Below are 18,838 nucleotides of genomic sequence, written 5' to 3'. Positions count from 1 at the left end.
CCACCTTAGGCTTCAGACATGAGATGCTTTCCCGTGTTTTTTTCCCCCCCGTCATTGGAAATAAATGCTTCAACAACAAAAAAAAATCTGTTGCAAAACTACCCCTGCAATGCCTTTTAAAGTAAATACAACAAGCATTTTTTATTAAGGTTGAAGCGGTTCGGCTAAAGGCCCGCTAGGCAGAAGGTGTCAGATTTTTATCTTGCTAAAGCAGAATGAGGCGGATGGTAAAGGGAGGTAAACAAAACTCACCCATCTTGGGTTCACAGTCTCCATAGCAACCATTAGATAATATCTAGTTACATGCAAAGTGTTCTCTGAGGGATGTAAGAAGGAAAGGCCTTATGTGTCCCTTTTGAAATCTCTAAACTCTACAAGAACTTTAGAAATCTATGCTTTGGTTCGTTGAGAATCTGAGCTTTTCAGCACCAGACACTCAGCGGGTTTGGCTTGACACAAAGGTTGAATATTAGGGAAACTCACCAGTTAGGATAAGGAGAAGCCGGGAATCTGAACAAACTTGGGAGTTTTCATAAGAGGAATGCACATTCCCAAACCCGTCTGGTGGACTTGAGGTGACCACCCCCAGCCATCCTCAACAACGCTGTCTACAGTGGATCACTTCCTGTTCCTAGGAACCAGCTTCATGAGATGGTCCTCACACATGGACACCATCCGGAAGAATGCCCAGAGACTGTACTTCATGCGGCAACTTGAGAGGTACATCCTTCAGGAGCTACTGATCCCCTATGTCATCAGATCACCCTACAGATCACATACTGCTCCTGTGCTTACCTTTGCCCCCTGATCAGTGTCTTGTTACAGATTGGAGTTGATGTCTGCCGACTGGTGTCTGGAATCCAAAGTCAGATTCCTTGTTTGTACCCTCAGACTTGGTGAAAAAAGTTTATTCTGATTCCAATGGTCAAAAGGTTGAATATACAATAAGGGTTGGAGTCTTCTGAGGTTTTGTCTTTACCAGGAGTGAAACTAAATGTTGCTAGCTCTAAATATGGATACAGATGTTCAACTTGGGTTTTAGTTTGTGGAGCTGTTATTGACTAAATACTGTTTTTTTTTCTGAAGTGGAATTAGATAAAATACTTAAGCACCTTTTGATATTTAATTTTCTCTGAGTGTCTCCTGTATAAAAGCACCTGATAAAGGGCTCAGTGTTAAATCAGTCACCTGCAGGTCATTTTCAACCCACGCTCAAGACAAAAGGCAGACGTCCACACCACTCAATTGGCACCATGCTGCTGTTTATTGCTGAATTTTTCTGATACAGATTCATTTTTTTTTTTTTTTTTTTACAAAACCAGACAAGAGGTTCATACATAATAGGCATGCCCGTATCCTCCCTCTGGAGTGCATAGATCCTATACAGCCCACCATCTCAGTGGAAAAGTTGATCAACAAAGTAAAGTCAGTAATCTTAACAAAGCTTTTGTTAAGTTTTCCTCATAGGAACAAGAATTGAGCTGCGATGTAGTTGTACTGCCAGATTGCCCGTGACACGGCTGTTTAAAAAAAACAAAAACAAAAAAAAAAAAACACAGAAACTGATCGATTCCTTTTAAGTGTTTTTTTTTTTTTTTTTTTTGTCATAAAACGCAGCCAATCTAGAAAACTAACCGGAGCTACTTCAGTGCGCCTGCTTGTGTGTCAAACAACCCACCCCCCCATTACACTCATTCACATTACGAGGTTAGGTTATTGCATGCAATACAATTCATTCGTTATTCTGCTAAGTCATGCATATCTTTTTTTTTTTAAACCCACAAATTCCTATCACCTGGACGTCTACTTGCTCATAAATCGGGGTTATAAATCACCAGAAAGAACATTAGATTGTTGCTTGAACACAATATTCAAGACATGATGGTGACGATGCAGGTCGGTAGGTGGAGAGAAAAGTGCTTTTTGTCGTGAATGCATCACTCTTACTTTTTTTTTTTTCCAGCTGTGTTTATTCTTAAAAGTCTGCAGCTTTGAAGAAGGGAGAGGGTCTTTATGGATGCTACAAGAAACCATTTCTAAAGCCTTTCTCTTGTTCTAGTTGATGAAGATATTGTATTAAAACCAAATGAAACATAAAAGTAAAATAAAAAGGACACGGCTAGTACAAAGCCATCAAAAAAAGCACGGTGGGATATTCCATGAGACGTTGCACAATCCTTTTAACACTTAACTCCTGGAGCTAAATTCATGCATTATTTTAGGTTATTGCTTCTAAAATACTAATTAAATACAATTGTGTGGATTAAATTAGAACGCTCTGAATCTCAAAACTATGACGTCATATATACAATTTCATGAGGACTACAACAACTTGCAAGGTCTTTGCCTATCAGATGCTAATTTAAGATTCAAGTTCCCCTCCTAATAGATCATTTCTGCAAAGATTGTCCTACCTGAGTCTCTGTTCTAATAGACATATTTTTGGCTTTTGGCATTTTAACTAATTCGCTTGAAACACAAAGTAGTTAAAAAAAAAAAACATGAACACATGTGTACAGGTGCACCAAGCGATCCGCTTTGAGAAAAAATCCGATCTCTTTCCAAGCGGTGAACCCATCGTTTGTTAGCACCACTAGGTCACGCTGACTGCAACACTCTTCGGTGTGGAGATTGTTACGAAGTTAAGAAGACTCAGAGTCATGTGCTTCAGTATCAACGAGGAATACAAAACGTACTAATGTACATTTTGGCAGCTCGAGTGCGAGCAGACAGAACTGACAAAGAGTCCCGGACAGGTGTCAAAACGTTTTCAGAAAAAACTAAAAGCCCGGCCTCCGGTTCGAGTCCGCGGCTGCCTTGACTGGATAACTGAGAATTTGCACAGGCAATCTACATTTTCTATGGAACATATATATTCCAGCTGTTTTTGTAATGCTAGCTGTGCTAACTGTGGTAATCAGTAAAATAACATCTTAATATTTGTAGTCCATAATGATGTGGTCATAAAATAATAGTAAACCCTATTTTACAGCGACTCCTCTCTCACACAGACAAGGTGAGGTACCTTCAGCTCTTAACACATTATTTATGTGTGATCACAACAAGGCTGGACAAAAACATTTTGTATGCTAATATTAATTATTATTTATGTCACGGCGTAGAGAGAAGTTATAATAGACAAAAATAGTTATTGGCTGGCCAAAGCTATACAAAAGCCACAAAACCATGACTGGTGCACCTCTGTTTGTGAGCACAGCTGAGAACTCCACTTTGTAACGGTGGTTCCCAACTACCGGTAAGTCACACTACATTTCTTACCAGACGTGAGCATGCTTTAAAATAGAGATCAAGCACTAGAGTTTAGGTTAAAGCGGTACCTGAATTTGACATTCCGTACCAAAAAAAAAAAAAAAAAAAAAAAAAGTGCAAGTCTAATATTCGTACCCTAGTTGAAATGGCCTCCACGATTTGAGCTTCAGCTCGGCCTAAGAATCGATACTCTTGATGAAGCAAGCGTTACTACTGGTCATGCATGGCTACTATAATGTTGGCACCGCTAAATAAGCTAACACACATGAGTCTATACATATCTTAATGGAAGACATTGGTGATTTTGTTGCTTTCAAACAACTTGTCACTTGTTTATACAATATACAGTTTGGTCAACAACATGACAGTTAGGATCAAATATTGCACAGATCCCGGTAAAGTCGAACTCTTGTTTTTTTTATACATGTCTACGGCAACAAAAAAAATAAAAGAAGAAATCTAAAGGGCGTTTATAAACTGCAGGACTTGCTTGTCTTATGTCCATCGGCTGAAATTTAAAGCGCGCTACGGGAGTGACACAACGAGGGCGCTCGAGCCAGACCACAGTGTGGGCGCAGTACAAAACCCGAGCACCACGACTTGTTCCACTTCGCTTGCAAGGACCGACCCAAATGATTAGGGCTGCCAAATTTGTCTCTGCTTTACAGACTTGACAAACGAAAGCAACAGGAAGTCTGAAATTGAGACTCCTGACGAAACCCGAACGAGGATCGGTTTGAGAGTTTCAAAGTTAGAATTTCAAAACCCATCACATGGCTTGCAATGATTTCGACAAGAAGCCAGAGAAAGCGCCCAGGACGTGGATTTCTTCAGTCGTATGGAGCAACAACGCCATGCCCCTCCCCCACGTGTTTCTGCATACCGTGTAATCGGATGGGGGGAGGGGGGATTGGACACTAAACGTTCTCCATGCTCACAAAAAGCACTAATTTAGCCGTATCCTTTCAGTAACGGAAATATTTCTGATTGATGCTCTTTTAAATAAAAGCAATGAGATCCTAATACCCATTTTGGTTTCAGATTTTTATACAAATGCTGTGACATGAGATTTTTTTTTTTTTTTTTAAATAAACGTTTTCCTTCCATGAAAAAAATAAAATAAAAAATATCAGCTCACGCCGAGACAAGAGAGTTAAGGAATCCGCGTTTTCCTCCTAAAAAGAAAACAAATTCAGAACATAAGCGAGCGCACGCAGAGCTTGGGTCTAACCTCACTTCGTAACGCTAAAAACGTCCATGGACAGATGAAACTACGCTCTTTGTTCAGAAAACGCTCCATTTCTTTCTGTTTAAACTCGCTGTGACAATGAGGTAGTTAAAAAAAGAATGAACCAATGAACCTTAATTTGTATCACAGGCGTTTGGATCTTTGCTACAGTATGTTGTGTCTTTACTTTCTTCAGAAAAACAGAGAATACCGTTCACTCATCATCACACCTCTTGTGATTTCTTTTGGGGGGGGGGGGTGGAAACAACTATTTCCATATTAAGTGTCGTCCAGATTTCACCTTTTTCTTTAAGCAAACTAAACAGCTGCAGAGCTGGTGTTACATGAGGCTTTATATAACGGTGTTCATGTCTGAGGTTGGACGACTTCTAATGTCGGCGGCTGTCCTCGCTGACGATCGGGCTGCAGCAGGAGGTCAGGACCAGAGGGGATGCTGTGGACGAGAGACACCCAGGGTCCCAGAAAACAGCGGGAAAGGCGGGGAGAGAAGTGCGAGGACCCCAAAGCAGCTTATCTTAGCTACAGTTCTCTCCCCGGCAGAGGTGGAGGAGTTACGTTGGCGGTTCTGAGTCTTCTCCCCGGGGTCTCTGGGGTTCAGTTGGCTCCATCTCTCCACCTGTAAACATTATTCCCATATTATGTTTTGTGACCATTTGATTCTGTTTCACTGGAAGGAAGGGAGTACTATTAAACTATCATCTAAGAAGGTTCTAGATATGGGGGCTATGGTTTGAACGTCAGTTCTGTTTTGTCCCTGCTTAATGCATGGAGCTGCGATAATAATATAGCCCAACTCAATTTTATACAGTCGCATATTAAAGAAAAACCATAAACGCAGCACTGGAATATACAAACCATCAACAGTGCTGACCAGTAGTGTGTATTCACAACTTTTAGATGCCAATTTCTCATACTATGGTAGGTACGAGATGGTGAACTTGGGGCTCCGCGACAAAGCCCAACATTCCCAGGTGCTCGGAGGGCTTTTTCTGCATTTGTGCCTGGGAACTTGGTAAATCCGACTTAAATACTAACAGAACGTGCCTGCGCCAGTCCTTCAATAAAGAACATTATGTAAATGTTCATGGACGGCTTCTATCACGGCAAGAAAAGTCACGTTTTAGATGGGATAAAGATTTGTGAAATTAAAAGAAAAAACAGTTTCCATTTTATTTATCATTATAAATGGTTTATAGTTATCGTTCCATTATAATAGTTATTTTTTTGCATATTATTCATATTGTGGTAACTTTAATATACATGTACGCCATATTGCCAAAAGTATTCACTCACTCAGTATTGACCTGCAAGTGGCGTTCTATTCTTAATCCACAGGGTTCAAAATAACCATTCACCATTTACAGCTTGCATTTGAGCCTGTTAATGGAAACATTGCATTATTCTTCCAGAAGCGCATTATTGAGGTCATACATTGAAGTTGGACGAGAAGGCCTGACTCTCAGTCTCCACTCCAATTCATGCCAAAGGTGTTCTATTGGGTTGAGGTCAGGACTCTGAGCCGGCCCGTCAGGGTCACCCACACCAAACTCTTCCATCTAGCTCTCTATTGCTTTGTGCTCTGGTGCTCAGTCATGTTGGAGGAGGAAGAAAGCATCTCTAAAACTGTTCCCACCAAGTTGGGAGCATGGAGTTGTCCAATTCCTCCAAAGGGGGCCAAACCCAGCTCCTACAAAACAACCCCATAGCAGAACCCCCCCTCTACTTAACTTTACACTTGGCACAAGTATCTTTCTTCCGGCAACCGCCCAAACCCAAACTCGTCAATCCACCTTTTCCGATTCTGTCGCAGAATCCTGCTTGGATTCACCGAGCTGCGACCCAGTCTTTCCCAAACGTTTGTAGAAACAGTCTGCACCCCTGGGTGCTTGATTCCGTACACCTCCGTGAAAGTGACCCGAGACACCTGGTTTCCACGATGTGGATGGATGAGTGAATACTTTTGGAAATACAGTGCATGCACATAGCCGGCGGTGGCAGAGGGGTGTTCTTAGCCGGATGCTTTTGCCCAGGGCGCCACCGATGGCAGGAACCGCACCTGCACAGACGCAGCGTGATAAGCCGCTTTGATCTAAACTACAAAATCGATTTATTAAAAACACGTGAACCCTCATATCAAAGGAGTAAAACCTCAAATGGTTAGCTGAATAAGAGAACAGTCACAACACTTAAAACTAGATTAATAAATTTCAACAAAAAGAGTAAAAAAAAAAAAAAGAATAATAAATCTGTCAGGGACGTGTTGTCTGAAGCACTGACCTCAGTGAGAAACGATGCAGAGATATTTCCTCTGAGCTGCAGCGGCACACAACGGTAAACAAAAGCCGGTGGGGGGGGGGGGGTCCTTTTCCTCTGCGGTAACCCGTCCTCTTCACCTGGAGGACCGCCGGCTTCGTTTTCACAAGGAGACGCGCAAATTTTAAAGGAAAGCTCCAAAAGTTGCGGACCCCCTTCTCTCCTCCCCGCTGGACACGGTGAAGGGGAGAGAAGAAGGTCCTCGCCTCCTTTCGCCCTCCGCTCCTACGCCATTTTTGCTCCGCTAGTACGGGCAAAAAAAGGAGAGCGCGCGATAATTGGACGGGGGAGCCTGTCAATCAGAGCCAAGCCCCGCCCCGGAAACACACCTTTCTCTTTCGCCCTTTATCTAAACAGAGAGTTGTTTCTAATCGCTGCAATCGTTTACAGATTATTCAGTTGAAAGACATTTACATGCAATTTGAGGTAAATTGTTTGTAAACGTAATAATCTCGATTTGGGGAGAAAAGAGGCGAATTTCCCATTTGAAGACGTCTTTTGGGGATTTTTCCCCCCTCTCAAATATATCCATTGACAATGCAAACCCAGGTGGATAATATTGGAATTCCACTGCACCAGTTACAACATAAAGCTAATTCTGAATTGTGTGGGAAAAGGGTGACATGATAAGAGGTCAATGTTAGTTTTCAACAAGGGAAAAACGTGCTCTGCCCAGGGCGCCACAGCCTGGGGGACCCCATCAGCACTCAAATAAAAGTTTTTTTGACTAATATTTTTTTTTAGTTCCTTCCCAAATTAATATTCTGCTAATTGTCTAGCCAATAGGGGGCAGTGTTGTGCACCATGTAAACATTGTTACAGAACACACTGTACTGCTGGCTAATGAACAATGAAGGTGTCCCAATGTCAGCTTTAGTCGGCACTAAATTAAATTAAAGGTCTAGTTCACCGTTAAAGAAATCTAGCCGCATTTGATTGTCTGGTTCTAAATCCAAATGTAACCATTTGACTCAGGTGTGTTGGGGCAGGGATGCGTCCAGATGTAGTTTCCGGACATTGGCTCTTGAGGTGTAGAACCTCTTTCCTACACCGGACACAGGTTCTTTAAACACAATTCAAGGCAATACTGAGAGTTTGTGATAGTCAAACAATCTTATTCTGCACTGACTAACATGAGCTTTTGGCTGAATAACGTCACAGTCAGTGAACTGGAGGTCAAAATCTAATTTCCTTTGTTGAAAGTTTCATGGAAATACCAAAAAAAAATTTTTTAAAGCACATTTTCTTTGTGAATTTCACCAAAACTATAGCTTCCTTCCTTTTCTACATCACACATCATATCTTCTGATGAAATCATTTCTAACAAAATTCTGCTAACTTCCACGAGTCGAAGTGTTCTCACATACAGCCTGAAGGTTCTGCTGCAGGTGTCCAGAGTACGAGTCAACCCATTCCAGTGATGGAATGTGATTCAAACACGCAGGATCTGGGGTCAGGAGACGGGCAGCTAACGTCTCTGCGGATCCCACACATCCTGGACACAAACGTGTTACCTTCAGGTCGGCTCTACAGAGCACCATTTGAAAATTCGAGCCAACCTAACTTGAAAGTATACTCTAGATAGGTTGGATACATTTAAAACAAAAAACATAGTCCCCAACAAATTTTATACATTTATATTTAAAATGTATGTACATTAAAAGCCAAGTGGAACCAAAGTCTAATTCCTTTGTGTGCAGAAAGCCGGCCAATGAAGCTGAACCTAATTCCTCATGTGATGTCAATAGAGGCTTATGTGAGGGGAAACTTGTTTTGGGTAATATAGATTTTATTTTGATGAAAGGATTTACAGGAAAATAACAGAAAATCGAATCACGACGTGTTGCTCTAGAAGTTAAAAAGTCATTTGGACTGGTTTTACGGAGAAGTCTGGCTAGGAGTTAAAAAAACAACAACTTTCAGTCACACTATAAGCATCAATAATCTGACTATATATTGGTTCCAAAAATCCAACGTACAGTAATAATAGCAGCAAATAAAGTAGCGATCACGTCCCTCCGCAGCAGAGTGGAGCAGCTTAAAGTGGATGCAGCGACTTGGAAGACCTCAGCAAACTTCCCCACGCAGTAACACACAGAAAGCATGGCACGACCTTTTATTCAAATTCAATTTCAGAATCACTTACATGCCTACGGAAACACATTACAAAACACGTGACTCGTCTTTAACCGATGAACCCATAGCGATTGGTTAAATAGCTGAGCTCTTCGTCCTGCTCTGTTACTGAAGAAAGATTTAATGAAGTCACACTAAAGCTAAAAATATCCCAGATGCCTAAACTCTGGTTCATGTACGGCAGCCTGCGCGGATCATTTGTTCTCGAAGCAGCGGATTCTCCTTTGGCATCTGGAGCTGACGCTAATAACTTAGAAGACAAAAATATGCATTTGCTTTTCTCTTAGCCACAATGAAACAGACGGATGGCGTGCCGTCTGTAGGTCATCAGAATGTACAAAACTAGGTGATCCGCTCCGCCGTAGATCCCAACATTCATTGCCGGGCGTTAAATCAGGTCCTAGTGGAGAGGAAAAGCTTTGAGAAAGCAGAGCGGAGTGCCTGCAATGTCCTACAGACAGACTTCAGTATCTGTCAGCAGAGACGCCTGCGAAGATCCACATGCTGAACGGTACATAAATACGATATTTTAATATTAGACTGTAGTGTTGATTAACACATACTAGTTTAATCCATGTGGATGCAACACACACTCTCGAGGCTACAGAATCCTGATTACTGTTTAGTCATGGCACTTCAGTGAATAAGTCAACAATCCGCGGAGCTGGTCTTGCTTTTGCGTCAGTGAATGTTAAACTACAGCAGGCAGCTCTGACTTGCTCTGCCCCGGGCCGAGCGAAGGAGTCATTTAATCCTGTCGGCATGAAAAAAAACACCGAGTGGAACCAGACATTTAACACTTCGAACACTTTGAACTTGAGCGTATTATTTCTCTAAAGATGCATGGATTAAATATCATTGGATTAGTATGAGTAAACTATGATTCGACTTACTCATAGCAGAACAACAACAACAACAAAAAAAGCTTTGTAGTACCGCAGTGTTACTCACTGTGAGCCTCTAAAAACGTCTCTAATAAATAACGCTTTATTACTAGGAATGTATACATGGTGACGTTGCATGAAACAACCCAAGGCACACAACTTTTTTTTTTTTTCCCTTTTGTTTACAGAGCAGTGCAAAGGCAGACACTCAGGACCACAGACATCTAACGGTTGTTGTGTACGTTGAATGGGGCCCCGGGTGGGCCGCTGAAAAGCTGGATGAAGTTGTGATCTGATACCAACAGACTAGTCCGAGCTCTACTCGTGTTGTGTGGAGCAAGGAGGAAAAAAAAAAAAAAGAAGCTTAGTGCAGGAACCGGATGCTCATTTTCTGTTCCACGTCCACCTTTTCCAAGACCTGGGAAAACAGACAAAGGAACAGGTTTATACACGGGAAGCTATATTTAAGGCTCTCGTAGTTGCAGGGTGTAATTGTGTGCATGTTAGAGGTCAGGCCGCAAGTATTACATTTCAAACTTAAGTTCATGCTACTTAAGCAGACAAACGTGTAACCTTGTCCAAAACCTAAAGTTAAAGCCCTGCACAGGACCGGTTTCGAAAACCTGTCTCCAGATGCTGATCATCTACAACAACTCGTTGAAGAGACCCGTGTAACACGAGTTACACCAGCATTTCATTTCCCTTTGGGATTGAGAAAGTGTTTTTGAATAGAATCCTTGTTGCTGGTGCACCGTTTCCTGCCACACGTTTTCCTTCCACTCAACTTTCTGTCAGTATGTTTGAATACAACATCAAAGGAACCGGCTTCTTTAGCAATGGCCTTCACTGGCGTACCGCTCCTTGGGGAAGGGATCGATGGCTGTCTTCTGGACCTGTGTCCAGTCTTTCTTGTGATGGCGTCGGGCCAAAGCTTTGCAAGTTTTAGATGTGTTGAATTGAACGGAAAACCTGCCTCATTAGCACCCAGTTAGACTCTGCTAATGAGACAAAGCTACATTTACACTGCAGGGTAATTGTGACCCAAATCTGATCTTTTTGTCTATATGTGACCCATATCTCTCTTTTTCACAGCAGTGTGAACGGCCCAATTCTGATCTTTTCGCCCCCCAAGAAAATCTGATCTGTGCCACTTCCACATGTGGTTCTAATTCAGATACTTATGGGATATTTTCCAAAGCGTCCGCAGTCTGAACGGTCATGTCGCATCTTATCCATCTTTCACGTCACTCTCTTGTCTCTCACTACACATCCACACACAGCAGTAGCAGTTAGCGCTCCATAAAGGACCGTTGTTAATAGGCGTGCTGCTTTCATCTTACCTTATTTCGTCTTGCTATGATGTGGTCTTAATATTGTCAGGTCTCATTACACAACAGTTTTCTAATAACAAGGAGAGATGGCGGCCGGTATTCGTGTTTTTTTTTTTCCCTTTTCAGTTTTTTTTTTTAACAAAACTTTATTGGATACTTTTAGAAACAATTAAATTCGCCATCAATTTCCGCAAACAGTGCACTGCTCTGTGACGTCTCCTTCTGTAATCTGCGCATGCGGGTCGCTTTGCGGTATTAAACTGTTCAGACAGAAGTCTGATGATGGCCGCGTTTAACGGTAATATGAACGGCCACTTAAAAAAAAAAAATCTGATTTCAGCAAAAAAATCTGAACTGAGCATCAAGACCTGCAATGTGAACGTAACACCTGCGCTCCAGGACTGGAGTTTGACACCACTGGTTTAGAGGCTCAGGAAGTGTTTTGGCTTTAACTAGCTGATTAGGGTGTGATGCCATGAGTTTCCACCATTTAAACTTTTTACAATATTATAATTTTCTAAAACCCTCCATTTTGAGTTTTCATTATCTATAAACCGTGATAATCACAATTGGGAGAAATAAAGGCTGAAAATCTTTCACTCTGTGCGTTATAAATCCAACATGTGCCTGTGTACCTACAGCCACATTCATATTATACCAACTACAAAGAACGGTGGAGGCAGGGTGATGATTTGGGCCCGTTTAGCAGAAATGGGGCCAGAGCAGCTTACGGTCGAAATTGAAAGTTGAAAATGAGGCCATCTTAACTCAAATGTTTTCTAGAGTTAAATCTGAGGTGAATTTGAGTCATCAAACAGAACAGAGAGAAAAAGAAAGAAAAGAATAAGTCTGTGGAAACCGCTAACTACACAGACAGCATGGGCGCCCACAAAGAAAACTTGCCTTAATAAATTCTTGAAAGGAAATACAGTTATCGCCATTGGTGTCGGCCTCCTGGATGGTCCTGTCAGCGATGCTGCCAAGCTGGTCATCCGAAATGTTTACGCCGACCATCATCCGAAGGACCTGAAACAATCATTACACTTACTGAATATCAGTGTTACAAAAAAAAAAATACTGCTGATGATGACGACATGGTGAAATGTGGTCAAAACAAGCTTTATGCAGAAACACGTGATCATTTGTAGCTATTTTAGCTCTTTGGCCAGTGATTGTAGGAATTACAGTCAGGGTTTTTTTTTTTCTGTGGAAAAGGACACAAACTGTACTTGAAGTCGCACATTTAGTCTGAATCAGACATGCCGGGTGACAGAACTGTTTTACGCAAAACAAGGCACGTGTCTGAGTCACTTAACCAGCAGCTTACACCAATTACAGGTCGCACAATGTCACCCAAAGCAGAGTGGCTTCGCAGAGAGACACCAAATAACACAGAGGAAGGCCAAAGACAAGATAATAAAGTGCCTGGGAAAGACCTGCCAGTAGTTAAGGTGAGATATCACCTCATTATCAGCACCGGGCCAAAGTCTTCTCATCGACTTGGAAATCAAGGTCTATTCAGCACCTCAGAACCGATATTGCACAACTGCATTTAGTCCTCTGACCTGTAGTTTAAAACTGGTTTATGTGCCACACAGCAACTAAGAAAACACACTGATCACATCTGACTGATTTGCCTAATGTAAAACAAAAACAGGAGTGAGACCAAACCCAACACACTGACCTGCAGCAGCTCATCACGGGAGATCTTGTCATCTCTGTCCAGGTCATACAGGCGGAAAGCAACTGGAAAATGAAGAGTTACGCAAGTCATGACGCGCTGACCAAATCCGCATCAGAGAACCACAGAGTATTCACCCTGACGGTGGGCCTGACGGGCCTGGCTGACCGAGCGGTACACTCACAGAGCAGCTTGTTAGTCCTGCTGTTGAGCGGCTCAGAGGTGGGGGGGTTCTTGTTCTTCTCGTTGTCCTCAATGGGTCTGAAGTGAGCCAAGGTGCGCATGAAGCCCTTAAAGTTGACCTGATCCTCTCTGAAAGACACAACGACACCTGTGAATAGTGGCCACAAAAAGACATCCGTCCTGGCTTCCATTACACTTCTACTGGAAATAAGAAACTCTCAAAGTTACTGGGAATTAAACACGACCGCATAGTCCTGAGCGATGTTGCTGTACTCCCGCTTAAACGACGGCCGACATGCCAAACCCCAGAGGAAATGAAACCATTAAAAGCCACGTCTCCAATCCAAACGCCTACACATTGGACTTTTAGGGATTTTAATGATACGGCCCAGGAAACCTCCGGCTTACAGACTTTCCACCCTGATATATATGAGTGGGGCATACACATTTTTTTAAGTCAAAGTCCCATACCAAAGTTAATTGTTCTTTTATATCCAGCTTCTAAAGTAAAAAGGCTTAAAAAAAACTTCTCAGTACCTTTTTATAGGAGCTATTTCTACTGTGGTCAGGCTTTAGATGTGGAGGACTGAAAAAACCCATAAACTATGAGGAAAAGGGACGAACAAACAACAAATGGAGGGACAGAAGGGTACATGGGCAAACGGATGGGTGTATGGATTTAAGATTAACGGACAAGTGGATGAAAGCTAAAAAAAATGGATAGATGAACAGATAAACTGATGGTTGAACGGATGGACGTATAAAGAGGGACAATCCAATAAATGGTTGGATGGATAAATGGAGTATCAAATGAATGAATGGGTGGACGGATAAATGGGCGGCCACATGGACGATGAGAGAAGAGGACGGATAAACAGATGGGCGGATTCAGCGTTTAGATAAATGCCGGAAACGTACTGGTAAAATATTTTCTATGCTCCCTCCCCCCCTTCTTCCAAAAGTGGAAAATGTTTAACTCAGACAACAGATTCTTCCAAACAGCGCAAGAAGCCTTCTTGATAAAAAAAAAAAAAAAAAAAGGTGTAAAGGCAGCGAGAAGCAAAAGGTTAGAGAAACTCACCCTTCAGGGAAAAAGGCGTTGATGATTCTGTCTCCAAGAGGATTGATGGCCAACTCGGGGATCCTCTGGAAATCTTCTCGACTGTTGATGCCGGAAAATATCAACACAATTACTTTCTTCTAAAACAAATCCATAACCATCAACTGCAAACTAAAAATCTGAAAAGGTTCAGCAGCACAAAAACAACCTCACGACGAACCCAGGGACACGACATAAATATTCTCTAACCAGGCTTTTTAAAAGAAAGCGTAGGCTTTCAAAAGTAAAATCACCACGTCTGTCAATCAGTGACAGAGCCAGACGGGCTGGAAGTAAGGCTCTAGGGGTAAATGTTATGGCAACGAACGGACGATAAGCAAAATGACAATAACTAGGACACGCTAAGGACAAGCAGCACCTAAAAGCCGTTTACTGTAAACAGAAAGTCTTTCAGGAGACTTCCTTCCATGAATTTGCAAACACATTTTAACGCCCTTGAGGACCTGTCCTGCAAATGACCGTCTTACCAAACCAAAAGAGCCAATACGAAACCCAAGGTTCACAGGAAAGCCTTTCTTGCTCAATAATTACCTTGCATTCCATCACCCATCACCTAAACTAGAGTCTGGTTAAACACGCAGACGCCTCCCGGAGGTCCTAACTGAGTTCTCAAAGCGCTCGGATAAGTGTTCAGGGCAGACTTTGGTGGAAAATCCCCGGCAAAATGTGTTAAGCTGCTAAACCTCTGACTCCAGGCTCGTTTATTTCCCAAACAGATGAATAATTCTGGGTACATTTAATTTATCCGCAGCACAGGGATCGCTAGAATGAATACTATATATATATATATATATATATATATATATATATATATATATATATATATATATATATATATATATATATATATATAAACAAACAAGAGATCAAAAGGCAAGAGATTGGAATCTGACGATTTTTCCATGAGTGTAAGAATCAAATACTTCAAAATGTTATTTATTTATATTTCCTATTCATTGAATGCCTGCAAACAAGGAACTCCCACATTCTCCATTCTATAAACACACCAATGTACCTCCATGCACCCTTTTAAGCTAGATATATTGGGAATTTGTGAAGTAAATTGTAATTCCTTGACTTTTTAAAAACTTAATCCTAAACTTTAACTGCTAAGAACCTGCAACACATTTTATTCTCTTCTGAGTATCAGAGGTCAGAGAGAAAATCGTCAGATCGGGTCTCAAATAAAAGCAGAAATCTGTCTCGTCCAGGAAAAACAAAGGGATCTCAGCCCAAAATAAAAAACAAAAACGCTGGAGGAAATCGACTTTAATTTATGATTTTCCGACACGATACAAATTCACCAAGCTGGTATCTCTGACATAATGTTGTAACTTAGTATGTGACCATTTAAACCCCCACATGTTTTACCTGAGGGTGCCGTTCTCCCCTTTATCCAGGCTGGTGAACCGGCTGTACAGACGGGTGATCTGGCTGTGGGAGACTGGAGGAAAGCAAACTACTTCAAAGAGGTGACACCAGAACGTAACGCCAACATATCACCTAAATACATGCTGGATCCAGTTATAGTACGCTGACAGCTCTCAGATAATCTGGAAAACAGTCCGATAAACAAGGCAGACTGGTCAAGATTCGTCTGTTTTTCTTCAGTTCGAGATAAACTTACAGCCCGTTTCCTTCTTGATTTCTTCGATCTCTTCTTCTCTGAGTAACGTGGACGCCCTGGACCCCATGGTGACCTCCTAACTGCGACTAGAAAGGCTTTTCAGTCTTGCACAACAAAACCAGCTGAGAGGGGTACGTCGAGGTTGCAAGTTAGCAAGCAAGCTAACCCTTCAAGCTAAACTTTGAAGATATAACACGGCGTTCAAGCAGACGTTGAAGGTGGAAATCTCCCCCAGGCCGCCGTTTACGGTCTCCCCGGTGATACGACCCAACCAGTGGCTCGCGCTCTGTTAAACAAATGTTCCTGTCTGTCCTGATTTCATGTTCTCGAGACGAGTTTCGGTCCGGTTAGCTTCCTGTCTAACGATGTGGGCGGGACCAATCAGGGCGCCGCCCTGACAGGAGTATCATCAGGTTTAGGTAGCTTAGCATTTTGCCTACATATAATAATAATAATAATAATAATAATAATAATAATAATAATAATAATAATAATAATAATAATAATAATAATTATTATTATTATTATTATTATTATTATTATTATTATTATTATTATTATTATTAGTAGTAGTAGTAGTAGTAGTAGTAGTAGTAGTAGTAGTAGTAGTAGTAAATTTATTATTATTATAACACTACTACTACTACTACTAATAATAATAATTATTATTATTATTTAAAAATGAAATAAAAATAAGAAAAAGAGTAGGATTTGCGTATAATTAATTAAGCCCGTTGCCCACTAGTATCGCTGAACTTTTGTCCTTGTATGAGCACATAAAGTTCACAGGGTGAAAAGTGATACCAGTGTTGCATCTACTTTCTGCTTTTGTCAACTTTCAAAAGCTGACCCCAGTTGTATAATACTGTAGCCTGTTATTTCATAACAGGCTACAGTAACCACTTTTTCTTTTTAGTAACAAGCTTCTGGCTAAAGTGTCATGACAGTTATATCCATTCAACTATGTCAGAAAACTTAAAAAAAGAGAACAACATTGGCACAGGTCAGTGCAGCAGACAGGCAGCAGACAGGCAAATAGTAATAGCTCAATAATAATAATGTAAAATTTAAAATACCAAATTGGGGCATCAGTGTGTAACAGAACATCCATCCAAAAATTCTCAAAAATGTATATGATTATTCCTCCAGTTAGGATGGGGCAGGATAAAATGTGCGTGAAAGCGGCATCTTGATGACCTAATAAACCTTAAAAACACATTGTGTGTAAGTCTATTGGGAAATGACCTCCTGTGACAAAAACTACATAGCAAAGATGTTACAACACTACTAAGACACCGCCTGCTAAGCTACACAAAGTTACTTCTACAGTTACTTTATCCACAGCATGTTGTTTGACCCTAAAACATCACTTTGCATGATTAACTAATGTTACACATGTGGTAGACAGAAGGAAAGTTAAGGTACTGGTATACAATCAATCAATGAGCCCATCTCTCCTTCATTTAGCTCAGACAGAGAAAAAAAGAAAAAAAAAGTATTGGAGCTGAGGCTAATAGTTTTGAGAAAACATTTAGGAAGAGACATGTGATTTAATGATATTTAAAGATATCAGCAGCTTTTTTGTTGTACCAATAGGAAAAACTCAAAAAGTAAAAACTACACCAACCAGAATTAAAAAAAAACAAAACTGAACTTCACTGAATTCATTACTGGAATTGATTTTAGATGGACGTGACTGAATATAAATCTTCCTGTATGATCCGATTGAAATGCTATATGTTTATACAGATAAATTGTATCTGTTAGTTCAGTAAAGTGCCCTGAGATCACATTTGTAGTTAGTCAGAGCTATGCAAATAAGCTGAAGGGAATTGACTTTAAGATTGCCCACTTGAAAAATCCAATGCATGGTTTGCAGTTAAAAGACAGTGAAGGGGGGAGGGGGAGAAACTATTGTAATCTTTTTTTTTTTTCATTCAGTATTCAACAATAAAACTCATAACTTACTGGAAAAACCTACTTGCCTGTATACTTGGCTGTTTTTTTTATTAGAAAAAATTGCCACAGTGAAATGTCTGAACAGCTATGTCAGCCTGTTTTACAAACGTTAGGTCCCTTTCAAAATAGATTTTTGAGTATGCAATAAAATCTCTCGCCACAAGATGTCGCACTTTCATTGTTTTTGGATATGATGTCTATGGTTTATGTTGCTCGTTTCCAGACGCGTGCGTGACGACATTCATGTATTAAATGTATCGCAGAGATTGATCTTAAAGATAAGTTAATTTATATTATTTGTTTTAGCAAATAAATAACAATGAAACAAAAAACAGAAATGAAAAGATGAATGACAAATATGTTGAAAAGAACCTCATGCCCTCTGTAAAGTACGGAGGAGGGGGTGTGATGCTGTGGGCCTGATTTTCTTCCAAAGACTTTGGAAACCTCGTTAGAGTTCACGTCTATGGAATATCAGGAAAATGCGTCGCTGCTGGGTTTTTGAACAGGATAATGGTCCAAAGATATGGCCAAATCATCAGAGAAAGGGTTTCCCAGACATAAATATCAATCTTGCTCAGTGGCCATCTTAGTCCCCAAACATAAATGCTTAAAAAAAGGCTTTCAAAGAAAATCTATTTTTATAAAATGTTCAATGTAATATGTTCAATGTAATATAACACTATTGTTTAATAACTAATTTTTTAACATATTTACCAGAGACGACAGCACAAAGCTGATCTACAAACAGAAATGTAGTAGACATAAACATGTTTACCACCTTTTCAAAATCGTTGAGTTTCACCGAAAACTCTGAAAAGTCCTCAAATACTTTCAGCCTTTTTTTTTTTACTCTTTATCTTTTTAGGTTACCGTGGACACATTTTCAATGCAAACCTAAGGACATTGTCACTTAATTTTTCTTCTCCTGTTTTACTATTCTAATCTATGCTTTCATCTCTGATCTTTGAAATTGAAACAGAGCGTAAAGAAATGCAAGCTTGAACATAATACGTTATACTTACAGCTCCATATTAAGACCAAGACTGATGGAAAAGTCTTCGGGCGATATTAGACTGAATTAA

The 18,838-nt window shown here is 40.7% G+C and overlaps 1 protein-coding gene and 1 long non-coding RNA gene across 2 annotated transcripts; both read right to left on the bottom strand.

Annotated features, from left to right (window-relative positions):
• Window positions 1–4,378: 4,378 nt before the first annotated feature.
• Window positions 4,379–7,110, bottom strand: LOC110369128. The gene is made up of 2 exons (XR_002428733.2): window positions 6,797–7,110; window positions 4,379–5,135 (listed from the first exon to the last, which is right to left on the bottom strand). It is a non-coding gene; the product is annotated as an uncharacterized LOC110369128 (long non-coding RNA).
• Window positions 7,111–8,933: 1,823 nt separating this feature from the next.
• On the bottom strand, window positions 8,934–16,178 carry chp1 (calcineurin-like EF-hand protein 1). Its single transcript, XM_036150751.1, has 7 exons — window positions 15,795–16,178; window positions 15,539–15,611; window positions 14,129–14,209; window positions 13,049–13,176; window positions 12,868–12,929; window positions 12,087–12,209; window positions 8,934–10,270 (listed from the first exon to the last, which is right to left on the bottom strand). The coding sequence occupies exons 1-7, from the start codon at window positions 15,859–15,861 to the stop codon at window positions 10,217–10,219; spliced, it is 588 nt and encodes a 195-aa protein (XP_036006644.1). The 5' UTR covers window positions 15,862–16,178; the 3' UTR covers window positions 8,934–10,216.
• Window positions 16,179–18,838: the final 2,660 nt, after the last annotated feature.

Source organism: Fundulus heteroclitus, chromosome 19 (genome assembly GCF_011125445.2).
Source record: "Fundulus heteroclitus isolate FHET01 chromosome 19, MU-UCD_Fhet_4.1, whole genome shotgun sequence".
NCBI classification, from domain to species: Eukaryota; Metazoa; Chordata; class Actinopteri; order Cyprinodontiformes; family Fundulidae; genus Fundulus; species Fundulus heteroclitus.
The sequence above is the reverse complement of the archived record's forward strand: the minus strand, read 5'-3'. Positions and strand labels throughout refer to the sequence as shown.

Excerpts from the sequence above, each read along its gene's own strand:
- chp1 (XM_036150751.1), bottom strand. The coding sequence starts at position 15,861 with ATGGGGTCCAGGGCGTCCACGTTACTCAGAGAAGAAGAGATCGAAGAA. Across the intron at positions 15,612-15,794 it reads AATCAAGAAGGAAACGGGCT|TCTCCCACAGCCAGATCACC; the intron begins GTAAGTTTATCT and ends GCTTTCCTCCAG. Across the intron at positions 12,930-13,048 it reads CAGGACTAACAAGCTGCTCT|TTGCTTTCCGCCTGTATGAC; the intron begins GTGAGTGTACCG and ends TTCATTTTCCAG.